The sequence below is a fragment of the Balaenoptera borealis genome (assembly GCF_965194805.1).
Source record: "Balaenoptera borealis genome assembly, contig: HAP1_SCAFFOLD_1451, whole genome shotgun sequence".
Taxonomy (NCBI): Eukaryota; Metazoa; Chordata; class Mammalia; order Artiodactyla; family Balaenopteridae; genus Balaenoptera; species Balaenoptera borealis.
The window spans coordinates 1-16,207 of record NW_028122773.1 but is presented as its reverse complement, the minus strand read 5'-3'; the positions used below and the strand labels follow the sequence as shown (position 1 = coordinate 16,207).

At 58.6% G+C, this 16,207-nt stretch overlaps 3 protein-coding genes across 3 annotated transcripts; all 3 read left to right on the top strand.

Annotated features, from left to right (window-relative positions):
• Nucleotides 1-1,717: 1,717 nt before the first annotated feature.
• Nucleotides 1,718-3,201, top strand: LOC309622070 (metallothionein-1E; the record flags this gene model as incomplete). Its single annotated transcript, XM_082409257.1, has 3 exons — nt 1,718-1,745; nt 2,321-2,386; nt 3,110-3,201. The coding sequence occupies 3 exons, from the start codon at nt 1,718-1,720 to the stop codon at nt 3,199-3,201; spliced, it is 186 nt and encodes a 61-aa protein (XP_082265383.1).
• A 3,819-nt stretch (nt 3,202-7,020) lies between these two features.
• On the top strand, nt 7,021-8,566 carry LOC309622068 (metallothionein-1E; the record flags this gene model as incomplete). The annotated part of the gene is made up of 3 exons (XM_082409255.1): nt 7,021-7,107; nt 7,683-7,748; nt 8,475-8,566. Exons 1-3 carry the CDS (start codon nt 7,080-7,082, stop codon nt 8,564-8,566), a joined length of 186 nt encoding a protein of 61 aa, XP_082265381.1. The 5' UTR covers nt 7,021-7,079.
• Nucleotides 8,567-12,444: 3,878 nt separating this feature from the next.
• LOC309622069 (metallothionein-1E) lies at nt 12,445-13,933 on the top strand (the record flags this gene model as incomplete). The annotated part of the gene is made up of 3 exons (XM_082409256.1): nt 12,445-12,472; nt 13,048-13,113; nt 13,842-13,933. The coding sequence occupies 3 exons, from the start codon at nt 12,445-12,447 to the stop codon at nt 13,931-13,933; spliced, it is 186 nt and encodes a 61-aa protein (XP_082265382.1).
• Nucleotides 13,934-16,207: the final 2,274 nt, after the last annotated feature.

Below are 16,207 nucleotides of genomic sequence, written 5' to 3'. Positions count from 1 at the left end.
CCTCGCTGTGGCTCAGTCTCCGCTGCTCTAAAGGGCAAAAAAATAGTGTCTGGCTCTCGGGATGAAAGAACTGAATCCGTGCAAAGAATGTCAGAATATACTGGGCACTCAGGGAGTAATCGATCATATCACCTATTTATTTATTTATTTGTTATCATTAGCCTAGGAGACATTGTTCTCCTTCCAGACACGCAAGCAAGGATGGTGTGTTTAGCTCTGTGTTCTGGGTCGTCCTCATCAACCCTGTGAGCATGGGACCACTTCCCCGGAGGGGGTTATCCTCCCTTCACGCAAGGAGCCATTGACACCACAGATAGAAAGCCGTGAGCAAGACAGTCGGTGTCCTCCTAACAGATGCAGAAGGATCCTGCCATCTCTGCTGTCACCTGCACCAGGATTTCCCTACCATTTTCTTTTCAGGGGTTTTCTGAAATACGTTGTACCAAAAGAAACCTCTTGAACACTGCTGAAGGAGAGAGTCAGAAGGAAGCCACAAAAGCATAAATACATTCCTATTCTGTCACTTCGGTCCCCCCCCAGGATTCAGCTGGACACGGTAGAGACGGGCTGAAGACACAGCTCTGGGCCAAAGGGGAGCTTTCTCACTGACTCTCTCTTTCAGCTGCGAAGCCACAAGACCACAGAAGCAGGGCACCACTCCCCAGCACTGTGTGCCTGCCTTTACTGTAGCCTCCTCGTACTGTAGGTAGTTTGGCCTTTGGGAAACGGGCTGCTGACTACTAGCTCCCTTCCGGGTTGGTGTGACAATTCAAAGAGCAAAAGTGATTAACAAGGCTTGGCATGGACTCCATGGTGTGTAATCGTCAGGACTACCCAAAGGGAACTCTCCACTTGTGTCGCTTTGTTATTTCATGCCAGGTCTGCCTATCGCCTACAGTGATGCCTTCCCTGGGGAGCATCCCATGATCAGGGAACCTCCACCCTGGCGTGGGGTGGACCGGCCACGGTGAGGAGCGCCCCTGCAAAGTTTAGGCAAAGGAGCCCCCGGAGAAATGCGCCATGATCCCTCCAGGAAAGGAAAACACAAGTGACGACTAGCGGCCGAAGGCAATGTTCATCGCGGGGCGGTTACAGGAGACGGTACCGGAAAAGTGCTTCCAAAGGACCGTGGTGGGGACCGGGGCTGCCAACGCCTGGGGACACACGGGGTGGGCGAAACGGCGGTGAGGGTCACATGCGCCTGCGGTCTCTGACACCGCTCCCCGGCTCCGGCCAAGCCAGGGACACGAGCGGGAGGCGGGGGCTGTTCTCAGGCTGCAGGAAACGGCGACCCGGAGGCCGGCGGCGCGCGGCCTGGGGCGGGGAAGACCGGAGGACGCGGGAGCTGGATTCCTGCACAACCCGGCAACAGGGGGGCTGCTCCCGTCGGCCACATCGCGAAGGGGCGGCCGGGGGCTGGGACACCGCTTACCGCACGGCACCCGCTTCCTCCGCTCCAGCCGGCACCGAAGTGGAATCGTGCGCTCGGCCCCGCGTGTTGCTCACAGCCCGGCCCAGGGCGCCGCGGGCAGCGCGGGCGCGGGCGCGGGCGCGGATCCGCGGGGCGGGTGCAAGGCGGGGGCGGGGCCTCTGCGCCCGGGCCGCCTCCTCGGCCTATAACTGAGCCCACGGGCTCCTGGCTCCCACACGCCCCCGACCGGACCAGTGAAGCCGCTTCGCCCCTTGCTTTGGACCTCGGGCCTCACTCCTCCTCCAGATGGACCCCAAGTGCTCCTGCCCCACTGGTAAGGGAACCCTGGCTTTGAGCCTTAGGATGCCCCCCTTCGCAGGCACAGGACGAGAAGGGAGGGTTTTGAGTTGGAGCTCAGGAGGACTCCTGTCACGGGTCCAGGGCTTTCTTGCCTGCCAGGCTCCTGAGAGCACGTCAGTCTCCCTTTGCCTCTCCGTTAACACTGAGGGCACGGAGGCTCCAGGCTGTCCTTCTTGAGGTCACCCAGCTGGTCAGGGGACTGCTAGACCGGGACCCAGTGTTTGGAGGAGGCCTCGGAGCTGCCAGGACTTGATGGGAGGAGGGGACATTGCCTCTTTCGGGTTCAGGCCATGGGCCCTGGCCCCCAGCCCCAGTCAGCCTGGGCTGGGTCTGGAGCCTGGGACCTTCCCTGTGGAGTCCATCAGGAGGGGACCTACTCTCCTTGGACCAGAAGAGAGGAGCTGGGGCTTCTCTATCCGCCTGAGTGGACACGAGCTCCCAGGGCTGGGTCCTGACAGAGGAGGAGGGCTCAGGGAGGCATTGCTGACCGTCTGCTCTAGCTCCTGCATCCCTCTCCCTGCTCACCGCGGGCCTTTCCCTTCCTGGCAGGCGGCTCCTGCAGCTGCGCTGGCTCCTGCACCTGCAAAGCCTGCAGATGCACCTCCTGCAAGAAGAGTGAGTGTGCGGGGCCTTCTCTGGGAATGCGGGGTCTGGGCTGAGTGCGAGCAGGGAGCCCAGAGCTCAGCAGGCAGGAGCAGGACAGTGACCAAACTTCCCGGTAACCCCCACCACCACCACCCCACCTCACCAGGAAGGGATTCACAATCAGAGCTGGAATCCCCTTCCAGATGACCGAGACCCAGGCGCGCACTAGAGAACAGGGAGACTGAGGCCCAGACGGGTCATTAACAAACAACCTCAGACCTGTCAGTAGAACTAGTCCTCCTGCCTCCTGAGTCACGCTTCTGAATCCTCTCAGGGACTGAAGCACTTTAGGGACATGAACTAGTGACCGTGTGTGGTTTCTCGGACCTGGGGCAGCCCCTTCCTGTCGAAGCAGCCCAGAGCTTCCCTATCCCGAGCGGGAGCTGCTCTGTCAGGGCTTTGCCTCCACTTTGATCCTGAGGACTTTGCTCACATCACTGACGGTGCTGGGCGCTGGCTTTCTCTCGTCCCCAGAGGCCCTGCTCACTGTCTCTCCAAGGCTCTGTGCCCTGTCCTGGGCACAGATGGGGCAGGCAACCTGAACCTAGTGTCTGAGAGCAATGATCTCAGGACAGAGGACACCATCCTAAACTCAGGGTCTGGGCCTGAGGGCAGCTGGGGCCAGGCCTGCTGCTGGGAAGGGTGGCTCCGGACAACGCGTGGTCCGACCGCACGCTGCCCTCGCTTCCCCAGGCTGCTGCTCCTGCTGCCCCGTGGGCTGCGCCAAGTGTGCCCAGGGCTGCGTCTGCAAAGGGGCCTCGGACAAGTGCAGCTGCTGTGCCTGATGTCGCGGAGAGCCTGCCCCGGGTGTCAACAGAGCAACCAGGACGAACCTGCATTTTACCGTTTTTCATACAACCGGACCTGACGCTACATTCCTTTTTCTATGAAATATGTGAGCTGTAATAAAAGTTGTTGACTTCATTCTGGCTCTGTCTTCCTTTGTCTGTCTTGGACAAAGAGACTCCGTGCCCATCAGGGCTGGCGTGGGGAGCTGGGCTGGAAGTGCAGAGACCTCGGCTCTGGACCAAAGAGGACCCTCCCCCACCCCCCAAAACACACACACACACACGGAGCGTCTTAGCCGCTTAGGTTAATGTGAGCTTCAGTTTCTCAGCTCCAAAGGAAAGCCTCGCCCAGAAGACACAGGGCATCGGACACACAGAGGACGCACTCCCTCTATTCCCCTTAGGAGTATGGATTGCAGAGCAAGTGGTCCGTTTCTCATTTTCCTTCTCTGGGGGCCCCTGCCAAACTCAGTCCTCGGTGATGAGAGCCTGGAAAAGCACCCAGAGGGGATGGAATCCCACACCCCCCTTGTTTGACTTCTACACGGGGCTTGCGTCTAACACACCCTGGAAAGACCTATTTGTATTTTCTGCCACAGTTTTCACCCTGGTCAGTAAAAAGAATCGCTAAGAAAAAAATGTAAAAGGACACGATATGGGAAACCCATTTTTCCCTTCAACACGTAAAATCACCTTAACACGTGGAGGAGCAATTCTGAAAATTAGAGGCTCTCATAGGCTGCACATACATTGAAGTGTGTGCTTGAGTCCCGGGAACACTTCACACATGCCCCACTGTGTGGACCACACACGCCTGGAGCAGCTCTGCCCCCTGCCTCCCCACACGCAACATCAGTCTTGGCTCGCCCAGGGCTACGGACAGGACACTCGCCACCCCTGACGGCTCCCTGCAGGGGCTTGGCCCTGAATCTTCGCCAGTGCCTCCCTAGATCAGCCTGACATCGTCCCTTCCCTCAAAATCCAGCCCGTGGCTACCTGACACCCCGAAAGTGACTTGGATTTGTCTGGTGGGCATTTCCCAGCCGTTTCCCGGAGACTTGGTTTCAGAAGGAGGACTTCACGTGTTCCGCTGCAGAGTGATGGTGGTGCTGCAGTGCGGAGGGCCTGGTGGTGTTTATTAGCAAGACGTGTGTGCTGAGGGGACAGGTGATATAGTTCAGGTGCTGGGCCCCCTGGCGGTCTGGGGAGGGAATTCCTATTTCATGGGCACTCCAAGAGAAAGAGGAGACAAGAGGCTCAGAAGTCAGGACCAAGATCGGCCACAGGTGCCCTGTGTGAAGAGGGCATTTCGGGAGCCGGCCCGTGCTGCGTGCGTGGGTGCTGGTGTCAGGCACCCGGGTTCACAGCCACCGTGCCACTTCCTGACCTGGCAAGTCACTGATACTCTCTGAGATGTCATTTCCTCCTTTCTATAGAAAAGATTAATTTCCAAGAGGGGGAATAAGCGAGACAGTGGCCTGGTTCCTAGCTCGGGCTTCCCACACGGTGTCCTTTCTGATCGCTATCTCCACACTGACATCTGTGCACGGAGAATCCTTTAGCTCCCAACAAGCTCCTGGAGAAAGGCGCCCTGCTTTGCAAGCAAGCCCATGGTGAGGGCAGAGATGGATAGGAACCTTGCTTATCCAGTGCCAGAGGGCGTGGGGATCTCCTCCAACAAGCCCCATGGAACGAGTCACCGCCACAGCATTTGGACACACTCAGTGAACCTGCATGGTCTGGAGCGACGGTGCCAATTCCAGAGAGGTTAAGCAACTTACCCAAGGGCACACAGCCTAGACTCAAAGGACCAAACCTACACTACAGCTGTCTCACCTCCCGGCCACATGGTGCCGGTTATGACATCACTGGAGGCTGAATCCGGCCTCTCCTTTTTCAGGGCCACAAGGGTCTTCGGAGACAGTCCAGCTGTGCTCCTGGCTGCAGAGGTGGGAGGCTGAAGCCCAGAGAGGTCACAGAGCTGTGCAGAGGGTTCTGACTGCCAGCTGCTCAGTGCTTTCCCACTGCTGCCTCTGGGCCAGGTGTTCAGTGTCCTCACCTTTCATGGCATGACATGCTGTCCGGTTGGGCGGGGGGCTGCAGTCAGCCTGCAGGAGGGCCAGTCCCATCTGTGCCACAGATAGCCATGGGACATAACCTCGCTGTGGCTCAGTCTCCGCTGCTCTAAAGGGCAAAAAAATAGTGTCTGGCTCTCGGGATGAAAGAACTGAATCCGTGCAAAGAATGTCAGAATATACTGGGCACTCAGGGAGTAATCGATCATATCACCTATTTATTTATTTATTTGTTATCATTAGCCTAGGAGACATTGTTCTCCTTCCAGACACGCAAGCAAGGATGGTGTGTTTAGCTCTGTGTTCTGGGTCGTCCTCATCAACCCTGTGAGCATGGGACCACTTCCCCGGAGGGGGTTATCCTCCCTTCACGCAAGGAGCCATTGACACTACAGATAGAAAGCCGTGAGCAAGACAGTCGGTGTCCTCCTAACAGATGCAGAAGGATCCTGCCATCTCTGCTGTCACCTGCACCAGGATTTCCTTACCATTTTCTTTTCAGGGATTTTCTGAAATACGTTGTACCAAAAGAAGCCTCTTGAACACTGCTGAAGGAGAGAGTCAGAAGGAAGCCACAAAAGCATAAATACATTCCTATTCTGTCACTTCGGTCCCCCCCCAGGATTCAGCTGGACACGGTAGAGACGGGCTGAAGACACAGCTCTGGGCCAAAGGGGAGCTTTCTCACTGACTCTCTCTTTCAGCTGCGAAGCCACAAGACCACAGAAGCAGGGCACCACTCCCCAGCACCGTGTGCCTGCCTTTACTGTAGCCTCCTCGTACTGTAGGTAGTTTGGCCTTTGGGAAACGGGCTGCTGACTACTAGCTCCCTTCCGGGTTGGTGTGACAATTCAAAGAGCAAAAGTGATTAACAAGGCTTGGCATGGACTCCATGGTGTGTAATCGTCAGGACTACCCAAAGGGAACTCTCCACTTGTGTCGCTTTGTTATTTCATGCCAGGTCTGCCTATCGCCTACAGTGATGCCTTCCCTGGGGAGCATCCCATGATCAGGGAACCTCCACCCTGGCGTGGGGTGGACCGGCCACGGTGAGGAGCGCCCCGGCAAAGTTTAGGCAAAGGAGCCCCCGGAGAAATGCGCCATGATCCCTCCAGGAAAGGAAAACACAAGTGACGACTAGCGGCCGAAGGCAATGTTCATCGCGGGGCGGTTACAGGAGACGGTACCGGAAAAGTGCTTCCAAAGGACCGTGGTGGGGACCGGGGCTGCCAACGCCTGGGGACACACGGGGTGGGCGAAACGGCGGTGAGGGTCACATGCGCCTGCGGTCTCTGACACCGCTCCCCGGCTCCGGCCAAGCCAGGGACACGAGCGGGAGGCGGGGGCTGTTCTCAGGCTGCAGGAAACGGCGACCCGGAGGCCGGCGGCGCGCGGCCTGGGGCGGGGAAGACCGGAGGACGCGGGAGCTGGATTCCTGCACAACCCGGCAACAGGGGGGCTGCTCCCGTCGGCCACATCGCAAAGGGGCGGCCAGGGGGCTGGGACACCGCTTACCGCACGGCACCCGCTTCCTCCGCTCCAGCCGGCACCGAAGTGGAATCGTGCGCTCGGCCCCGCGTGTTGCTCACAGCCCGGCCCAGGGCGCCGCGGGCAGCGCGGGCGCGGGCGCGGGCGCGGATCCGCGGGGCGGGTGCAAGGCGGGGGCGGGGCCTCTGCGCCCGGGCCGCCTCCTCGGCCTATAACTGAGCCCACGGGCTCCTGGCTCCCACACGCCCCCGACCGGACCAGTGAAGCCACTTCGCCCCTTGCTTTGGACCTCGGGCCTCACTCCTCCTCCAGATGGACCCCAAGTGCTCCTGCCCCACTGGTAAGGGAACCCTGGCTTTGAGCCTTAGGATGCCCCCCTTCGCAGGCACAGGACGAGAAGGGAGGGTTTTGAGTTGGAGCTCAGGAGGACTCCTGTCACGGGTCCAGGGCTTTCTTGCCTGCCAGGCTCCTGAGAGCACGTCAGTCTCCCTTTGCCTCTCCGTTAACACTGAGGGCACGGAGGCTCCAGGCTGTCCTTCTTGAGGTCACCCAGCTGGTCAGGGGACTGCTAGACCGGGACCCAGTGTTTGGAGGAGGCCTCGGAGCTGCCAGGACTTGATGGGAGGAGGGGACATTGCCTCTTTCGGGTTCAGGCCATGGGCCCTGGCCCCCAGCCCCAGTCAGCCTGGGCTGGGTCTGGAGCCTGGGACCTTCCCTGTGGAGTCCATCAGGAGGGGACCTACTCTCCTTGGACCAGAAGAGAGGAGCTGGGGCTTCTCTATCCGCCTGAGTGGACACGAGCTCCCAGGGCTGGGTCCTGACAGAGGAGGAGGGCTCAGGGAGGCATTGCTGACCGTCTGCTCTAGCTCCTGCATCCCTCTCCCTGCTCACCGCGGGCCTTTCCCTTCCTGGCAGGCGGCTCCTGCAGCTGCGCTGGCTCCTGCACCTGCAAAGCCTGCAGATGCACCTCCTGCAAGAAGAGTGAGTGTGCGGGGCCTTCTCTGGGAATGCGGGGTCTGGGCTGAGTGCGAGCAGGGAGCCCAGAGCTCAGCAGGCAGGAGCAGGACAGTGACCAAACTTCCCGGTAACCCCCACCACCCACCCCCCCCCCCACCACCAGGAAGGGATTCACAATCAGAGCTGGAATCACCTTCCAGATGACCGAGACCCAAGTGCGCACTAGAGAACAGGGAGACTGAGGCCCAGACGGGTCATTAACAAACAACCTCAGACCTGTCAGTAGAACTAGTCCTCCTGCCTCCTGAGTCACGCTTCTGAATCCTCTCAGGGACTGAAGCACTTTAGGGACATGAACTAGTGACCGTGTGTGGTTTCTCAGACCTGGGGCAGCCCCTTCCTGTCGAAGCAGCCCAGAGCTTCCCTATCCCGAGCGGGAGCTGCTCTGTCAGGGCTTTGCCTCCACTTTGATCCTGAGGACTTTGCTCACATCACTGACGGTGCTGGGCGCTGGCTTTCTCTCGTCCCCAGAGGCCCTGCTCACTGTCTCTCCAAGGCTCTGTGCCCTGTCCTGGGCACAGATGGGGCAGGCAACCTGAACCTAGTGTCTGAGAGCAATGATCTCAGGGCAGAGGACACCATCCTAAACTCAGGGTCTGGGCCTGAGGGCAGCTGGGGCCAGGCCTGCTGCTGGGAAGGGTGGCTCCGGACAACGCGTGGTCCGACCGCACGCTGCCCTCGCTTCCCCAGGCTGCTGCTCCTGCTGCCCCGTGGGCTGCGCCAAGTGTGCCCAGGGCTGCGTCTGCAAAGGGGCCTCGGACAAGTGCAGCTGCTGTGCCTGATGTCGCGGAGAGCCTGCCCCGGGTGTCAACAGAGCAACCAGGACGAACCTGCATTTTACCGTTTTTCATACAACCGGACCTGACGCTACATTCCTTTTTCTATGAAATATGTGAGCTGTAATAAAAGTTGTTGACTTCATTCTGGCTCTGTCTTCCTTTGTCTGTCTTGGACAAAGAGACTCCGTGCCCATCAGGGCTGGCGTGGGGAGCTGGGCTGGAAGTGCAGAGACCTCGGCTCTGGACCAAAGAGGACCCTCCCCCACCCCCCAAAACACACACACACACACGGAGCGTCTTAGCCGCTTAGGTTAATGTGAGCTTCAGTTTCTCAGCTCCAAAGGAAAGCCTCGCCCAGAAGACACAGGGCATCGGACACACAGAGGACGCACTCCCTCTATTCCCCTTAGGAGTATGGATTGCAGAGCAAGTGGTCCGTTTCTCATTTTCCTTCTCTGGGGGCCCCTGCCAAACTCAGTCCTCGGTGATGAGAGCCTGGAAAAGCACCCAGAGGGGATGGAATCCCACACCCCCCTTGTTTGACTTCTACACGGGGCTTGCGTCTAACACACCCTGGAAAGACCTATTTGTATTTTCTGCCACAGTTTTCACCCTGGTCAGTAAAAAGAATCGCTAAGAAAAAAATGTAAAAGGACACGATATGGGAAACCCATTTTTCCCTTCAACACGTAAAATCACCTTAACACGTGGAGGAGCAATTCTGAAAATTAGAGGCTCTCATAGGCTGCACATACATTGAAGTGTGTGCTTGAGTCCCGGGAACACTTCACACATGCCCCACTGTGTGGACCACACACGCCTGGAGCAGCTCTGCCCCCTGCCTCCCCACACGCAACATCAGTCTTGGCTCGCCCAGGGCTACGGACAGGACACTCGCCACCCCTGACGGCTCCCTGCAGGGGCTTGGCCCTGAATCTTCGCCAGTGCCTCCCTAGATCAGCCTGACATCGTCCCTTCCCTCAAAATCCAGCCCGTGGCTACCTGACACCCCGAAAGTGACTTGGATTTGTCTGGTGGGCATTTCCCAGCCGTTTCCCGGAGACTTGGTTTCAGAAGGAGGACTTCACGTGTTCCGCTGCAGAGTGATGGTGGTGCTGCAGTGCGGAGGGCCTGGTGGTGTTTATTAGCAAGACGTGTGTGCTGAGGGGACAGGTGATATAGTTCAGGTGCTGGGCCCCCTGGCGGTCTGGGGAGGGAATTCCTATTTCATGGGCACTCCAAGAGAAAGAGGAGACAAGAGGCTCAGAAGTCAGGACCAAGATCGGCCACAGGTGCCCTGTGTGAAGAGGGCATTTCGGGAGCCGGCCCGTGCTGCGTGCGTGGGTGCTGGTGTCAGGCACCCGGGTTCACAGCCACCGTGCCACTTCCTGACCTGGCAAGTCACTGATACTCTCTGAGATGTCATTTCCTCCTTTCTACAGAAAAGATTAATTTCCAAGAGGGGGAATAAGCGAGACAGTGGCCTGGCTCCTAGCTCGGGCTTCCCGAACGGTGTCCTTTCTGATCGCTATCTCCACACTGACATCTGTGCACGGAGAATCCTTTAGCTCCCAACAAGCTCCTGGAGAAAGGCTCCCTGCTTTGCAAGCAAGCTCATGGTGAGGGCAGAGATGGATAGGAACCTTGCTTACCCAGTGCCAGAGGGCGTGGGGATCTCCTCCAACAAGCCCCATGGAACGAGTCACCGCCACAGCATTTGGACACACTCAGTGAACCTGCATGGTCTGGAGCGACGGTGCCAATTCCAGAGAGGTTGAGCAACTTACCCAAGGGCACACAGCCTAGACTCAAAGGACCAAACCTACACTACAGCTGTCTCACCTCCCGGCCACATGGTGCCGGTTATGACATCACTGGAGGCTGAATCCGGCCTCTCCTTTTTCAGGGCCGCAAGGGTCTTCGGAGACAGTCCAGCTGTGCTCCTGGCTGCAGAGGTGGGAGGCTGAAGCCCAGAGAGGTCACAGAGCTGTGCAGAGGGTTCTGACTGCCAGCTGCTCAGTGCTTTCCCACTGCTGCCTCTGGGCCAGGTGTTCAGTGTCCTCACCTTTCATGGCATGACATGCTGTCCGGTTGGGCGGGGGGCTGCAGTCAGCCTGCAGGAGGGCCAGTCCCATCTGTGCCACAGATAGCCATGGGACATAACCTCGCTGTGGCTCAGTCTCCGCTGCTCTAAAGGGCAAAAAAATAGTGTCTGGCTCTCGGGATGAAAGAACTGAATCCGTGCAAAGAATGTCAGAATATACTGGGCACTCAGGGAGTAATCGATCATATCACCTATTTATTTATTTATTTGTTATCATTAGCCTAGGAGACATTGTTCTCCTTCCAGACACGCAAGCAAGGATGGTGTGTTTAGCTCTGTGTTCTGGGTCGTCCTCATCAACCCTGTGAGCATGGGACCACTTCCCCGGAGGGGGTTATCCTCCCTTCACGCAAGGAGCCATTGACACTACAGATAGAAAGCCGTGAGCAAGACAGTCGGTGTCCTCCTAACAGATGCAGAAGGATCCTGCCATCTCTGCTGTCACCTGCACCAGGATTTCCTTACCATTTTCTTTTCAGGGATTTTCTGAAATACGTTGTACCAAAAGAAGCCTCTTGAACACTGCTGAAGGAGAGAGTCAGAAGGAAGCCACAAAAGCATAAATACATTCCTATTCTGTCACTTCGGTCCCCCCCCAGGATTCAGCTGGACACGGTAGAGACGGGCTGAAGACACAGCTCTGGGCCAAAGGGGAGCTTTCTCACTGACTCTCTCTTTCAGCTGCGAAGCCACAAGACCACAGAAGCAGGGCACCACTCCCCAGCACCGTGTGCCTGCCTTTACTGTAGCCTCCTCGTACTGTAGGTAGTTTGGCCTTTGGGAAACGGGCTGCTGACTACTAGCTCCCTTCCGGGTTGGTGTGACAATTCAAAGAGCAAAAGTGATTAACAAGGCTTGGCATGGACTCCATGGTGTGTAATCGTCAGGACTACCCAAAGGGAACTCTCCACTTGTGTCGCTTTGTTATTTCATGCCAGGTCTGCCTATCGCCTACAGTGATGCCTTCCCTGGGGAGCATCCCATGATCAGGGAACCTCCACCCTGGCGTGGGGTGGACCGGCCACGGTGAGGAGCGCCCCGGCAAAGTTTAGGCAAAGGAGCCCCCGGAGAAATGCGCCATGATCCCTCCAGGAAAGGAAAACACAAGTGACGACTAGCGGCCGAAGGCAATGTTCATCGCGGGGCGGTTACAGGAGACGGTACCGGAAAAGTGCTTCCAAAGGACCGTGGTGGGGACCGGGGCTGCCAACGCCTGGGGACACACGGGGTGGGCGAAACGGCGGTGAGGGTCACATGCGCCTGCGGTCTCTGACACCGCTCCCCGGCTCCGGCCAAGCCAGGGACACGAGCGGGAGGCGGGGGCTGTTCTCAGGCTGCAGGAAACGGCGACCCGGAGGCCGGCGGCGCGCGGCCTGGGGCGGGGAAGACCGGAGGACGCGGGAGCTGGATTCCTGCACAACCCGGCAACAGGGGGGCTGCTCCCGTCGGCCACATCGCAAAGGGGCGGCCAGGGGGCTGGGACACCGCTTACCGCACGGCACCCGCTTCCTCCGCTCCAGCCGGCACCGAAGTGGAATCGTGCGCTCGGCCCCGCGTGTTGCTCACAGCCCGGCCCAGGGCGCCGCGGGCAGCGCGGGCGCGGGCGCGGGCGCGGATCCGCGGGGCGGGTGCAAGGCGGGGGCGGGGCCTCTGCGCCCGGGCCGCCTCCTCGGCCTATAACTGAGCCCACGGGCTCCTGGCTCCCACACGCCCCCGACCGGACCAGTGAAGCCGCTTCGCCCCTTGCTTTGGACCTCGGGCCTCACTCCTCCTCCAGATGGACCCCAAGTGCTCCTGCCCCACTGGTAAGGGAACCCTGGCTTTGAGCCTTAGGATGCCCCCCTTCGCAGGCACAGGACGAGAAGGGAGGGTTTTGAGTTGGAGCTCAGGAGGACTCCTGTCACGGGTCCAGGGCTTTCTTGCCTGCCAGGCTCCTGAGAGCACGTCAGTCTCCCTTTGCCTCTCCGTTAACACTGAGGGCACGGAGGCTCCAGGCTGTCCTTCTTGAGGTCACCCAGCTGGTCAGGGGACTGCTAGACCGGGACCCAGTGTTTGGAGGAGGCCTCGGAGCTGCCAGGACTTGATGGGAGGAGGGGACATTGCCTCTTTCGGGTTCAGGCCATGGGCCCTGGCCCCCAGCCCCAGTCAGCCTGGGCTGGGTCTGGAGCCTGGGACCTTCCCTGTGGAGTCCATCAGGAGGGGACCTACTCTCCTTGGACCAGAAGAGAGGAGCTGGGGCTTCTCTATCCGCCTGAGTGGACACGAGCTCCCAGGGCTGGGTCCTGACAGAGGAGGAGGGCTCAGGGAGGCATTGCTGACCGTCTGCTCTAGCTCCTGCATCCCTCTCCCTGCTCACCGCGGGCCTTTCCCTTCCTGGCAGGCGGCTCCTGCAGCTGCGCTGGCTCCTGCACCTGCAAAGCCTGCAGATGCACCTCCTGCAAGAAGAGTGAGTGTGCGGGGCCTTCTCTGGGAATGCGGGGTCTGGGCTGAGTGCGAGCAGGGAGCCCAGAGCTCAGCAGGCAGGAGCAGGACAGTGACCAAACTTCCCGGTAACCCCCACCACCCACCCCCCCCCCCCCACCACCAGGAAGGGATTCACAATCAGAGCTGGAATCACCTTCCAGATGACCGAGACCCAAGTGCGCACTAGAGAACAGGGAGACTGAGGCCCAGACGGGTCATTAACAAACAACCTCAGACCTGTCAGTAGAACTAGTCCTCCTGCCTCCTGAGTCACGCTTCTGAATCCTCTCAGGGACTGAAGCACTTTAGGGACATGAACTAGTGACCGTGTGTGGTTTCTCAGACCTGGGGCAGCCCCTTCCTGTCGAAGCAGCCCAGAGCTTCCCTATCCCGAGCGGGAGCTGCTCTGTCAGGGCTTTGCCTCCACTTTGATCCTGAGGACTTTGCTCACATCACTGACGGTGCTGGGCGCTGGCTTTCTCTCGTCCCCAGAGGCCCTGCTCACTGTCTCTCCAAGGCTCTGTGCCCTGTCCTGGGCACAGATGGGGCAGGCAACCTGAACCTAGTGTCTGAGAGCAATGATCTCAGGGCAGAGGACACCATCCTAAACTCAGGGTCTGGGCCTGAGGGCAGCTGGGGCCAGGCCTGCTGCTGGGAAGGGTGGCTCCGGACAACGCGTGGTCCGACCGCACGCTGCCCTCGCTTCCCCAGGCTGCTGCTCCTGCTGCCCCGTGGGCTGCGCCAAGTGTGCCCAGGGCTGCGTCTGCAAAGGGGCCTCGGACAAGTGCAGCTGCTGTGCCTGATGTCGCGGAGAGCCTGCCCCGGGTGTCAACAGAGCAACCAGGACGAACCTGCATTTTACCGTTTTTCATACAACCGGACCTGACGCTACATTCCTTTTTCTATGAAATATGTGAGCTGTAATAAAAGTTGTTGACTTCATTCTGGCTCTGTCTTCCTTTGTCTGTCTTGGACAAAGAGACTCCGTGCCCATCAGGGCTGGCGTGGGGAGCTGGGCTGGAAGTGCAGAGACCTCGGCTCTGGACCAAAGAGGACCCTCCCCCACCCCCCAAAACACACACACACACACGGAGCGTCTTAGCCGCTTAGGTTAATGTGAGCTTCAGTTTCTCAGCTCCAAAGGAAAGCCTCGCCCAGAAGACACAGGGCATCGGACACACAGAGGACGCACTCCCTCTATTCCCCTTAGGAGTATGGATTGCAGAGCAAGTGGTCCGTTTCTCATTTTCCTTCTCTGGGGGCCCCTGCCAAACTCAGTCCTCGGTGATGAGAGCCTGGAAAAGCACCCAGAGGGGATGGAATCCCACACCCCCCTTGTTTGACTTCTACACGGGGCTTGCGTCTAACACACCCTGGAAAGACCTATTTGTATTTTCTGCCACAGTTTTCACCCTGGTCAGTAAAAAGAACCGCTAAGAAAAAAATGTAAAAGGACACGATATGGGAAACCCATTTTTCCCTTCAACACGTAAAATCACCTTAACACGTGGAGGAGCAATTCTGAAAATTAGAGGCTCTCATAGGCTGCACATACATTGAAGTGTGTGCTTGAGTCCCGGGAACACTTCACACATGCCCCACTGTGTGGACCACACACGCCTGGAGCAGCTCTGCCCCCTGCCTCCCCACACGCAACATCAGTCTTGGCTCGCCCAGGGCTACGGACAGGACACTCGCCACCCCTGACGGCTCCCTGCAGGGGCTTGGCCCTGAATCTTCGCCAGTGCCTCCCTAGATCAGCCTGACATCGTCCCTTCCCTCAAAATCCAGCCCGTGGCTACCTGACACCCCGAAAGTGACTTGGATTTGTCTGGTGGGCATTTCCCAGCCGTTTCCCGGAGACTTGGTTTCAGAAGGAGGACTTCACGTGTTCCGCTGCAGAGTGATGGTGGTGCTGCAGTGCGGAGGGCCTGGTGGTGTTTATTAGCAAGACGTGTGTGCTGAGGGGACAGGTGATATAGTTCAGGTGCTGGGCCCCCTGGCGGTCTGGGGAGGGAATTCCTATTTCATGGGCACTCCAAGAGAAAGAGGAGACAAGAGGCTCAGAAGTCAGGACCAAGATCGGCCACAGGTGCCCTGTGTGAAGAGGGCATTTCGGGAGCCGGCCCGTGCTGCGTGCGTGGGTGCTGGTGTCAGGCACCCGGGTTCACAGCCACCGTGCCACTTCCTGACCTGGCAAGTCACTGATACTCTCTGAGATGTCATTTCCTCCTTTCTATAGAAAAGATTAATTTCCAAGAGGGGGAATAAGCGAGACAGTGGCCTGGTTCCTAGCTCGGGCTTCCCACACGGTGTCCTTTCTGATCGCTATCTCCACACTGACATCTGTGCACGGAGAATCCTTTAGCTCCCAACAAGCTCCTGGAGAAAGGCGCCCTGCTTTGCAAGCAAGCCCATGGTGAGGGCAGAGATGGATAGGAACCTTGCTTATCCAGTGCCAGAGGGCGTGGGGATCTCCTCCAACAAGCCCCATGGAACGAGTCACCGCCACAGCATTTGGACACACTCAGTGAACCTGCATGGTCTGGAGCGACGGTGCCAATTCCAGAGAGGTTAAGCAACTTACCCAAGGGCACACAGCCTAGACTCAAAGGACCAAACCTACACTACAGCTGTCTCACCTCCCGGCCACATGGTGCCGGTTATGACATCACTGGAGGCTGAATCCGGCCTCTCCTTTTTCAGGGCCACAAGGGTCTTCGGAGACAGTCCAGCTGTGCTCCTGGCTGCAGAGGTGGGAGGCTGAAGCCCAGAGAGGTCACAGAGCTGTGCAGAGGGTTCTGACTGCCAGCTGCTCAGTGCTTTCCCACTGCTGCCTCTGGGCCAGGTGTTCAGTGTCCTCACCTTTCATGGCATGACATGCTGTCCGGTTGGGCGGGGGGCTGCAGTCAGCCTGCAGGAGGGCCAGTCCCATCTGTGCCACAGATAGCCATGGGACATAACCTCGCTGTGGCTCAGTCTCCGCTGCTCTAAAGGGCAAAAAAATAGTGTCTGGCTCTCGGGATGAAAGAACTGAATCCGTGCAAAGAATGTCAGAATATACTGGGCACTCAGGG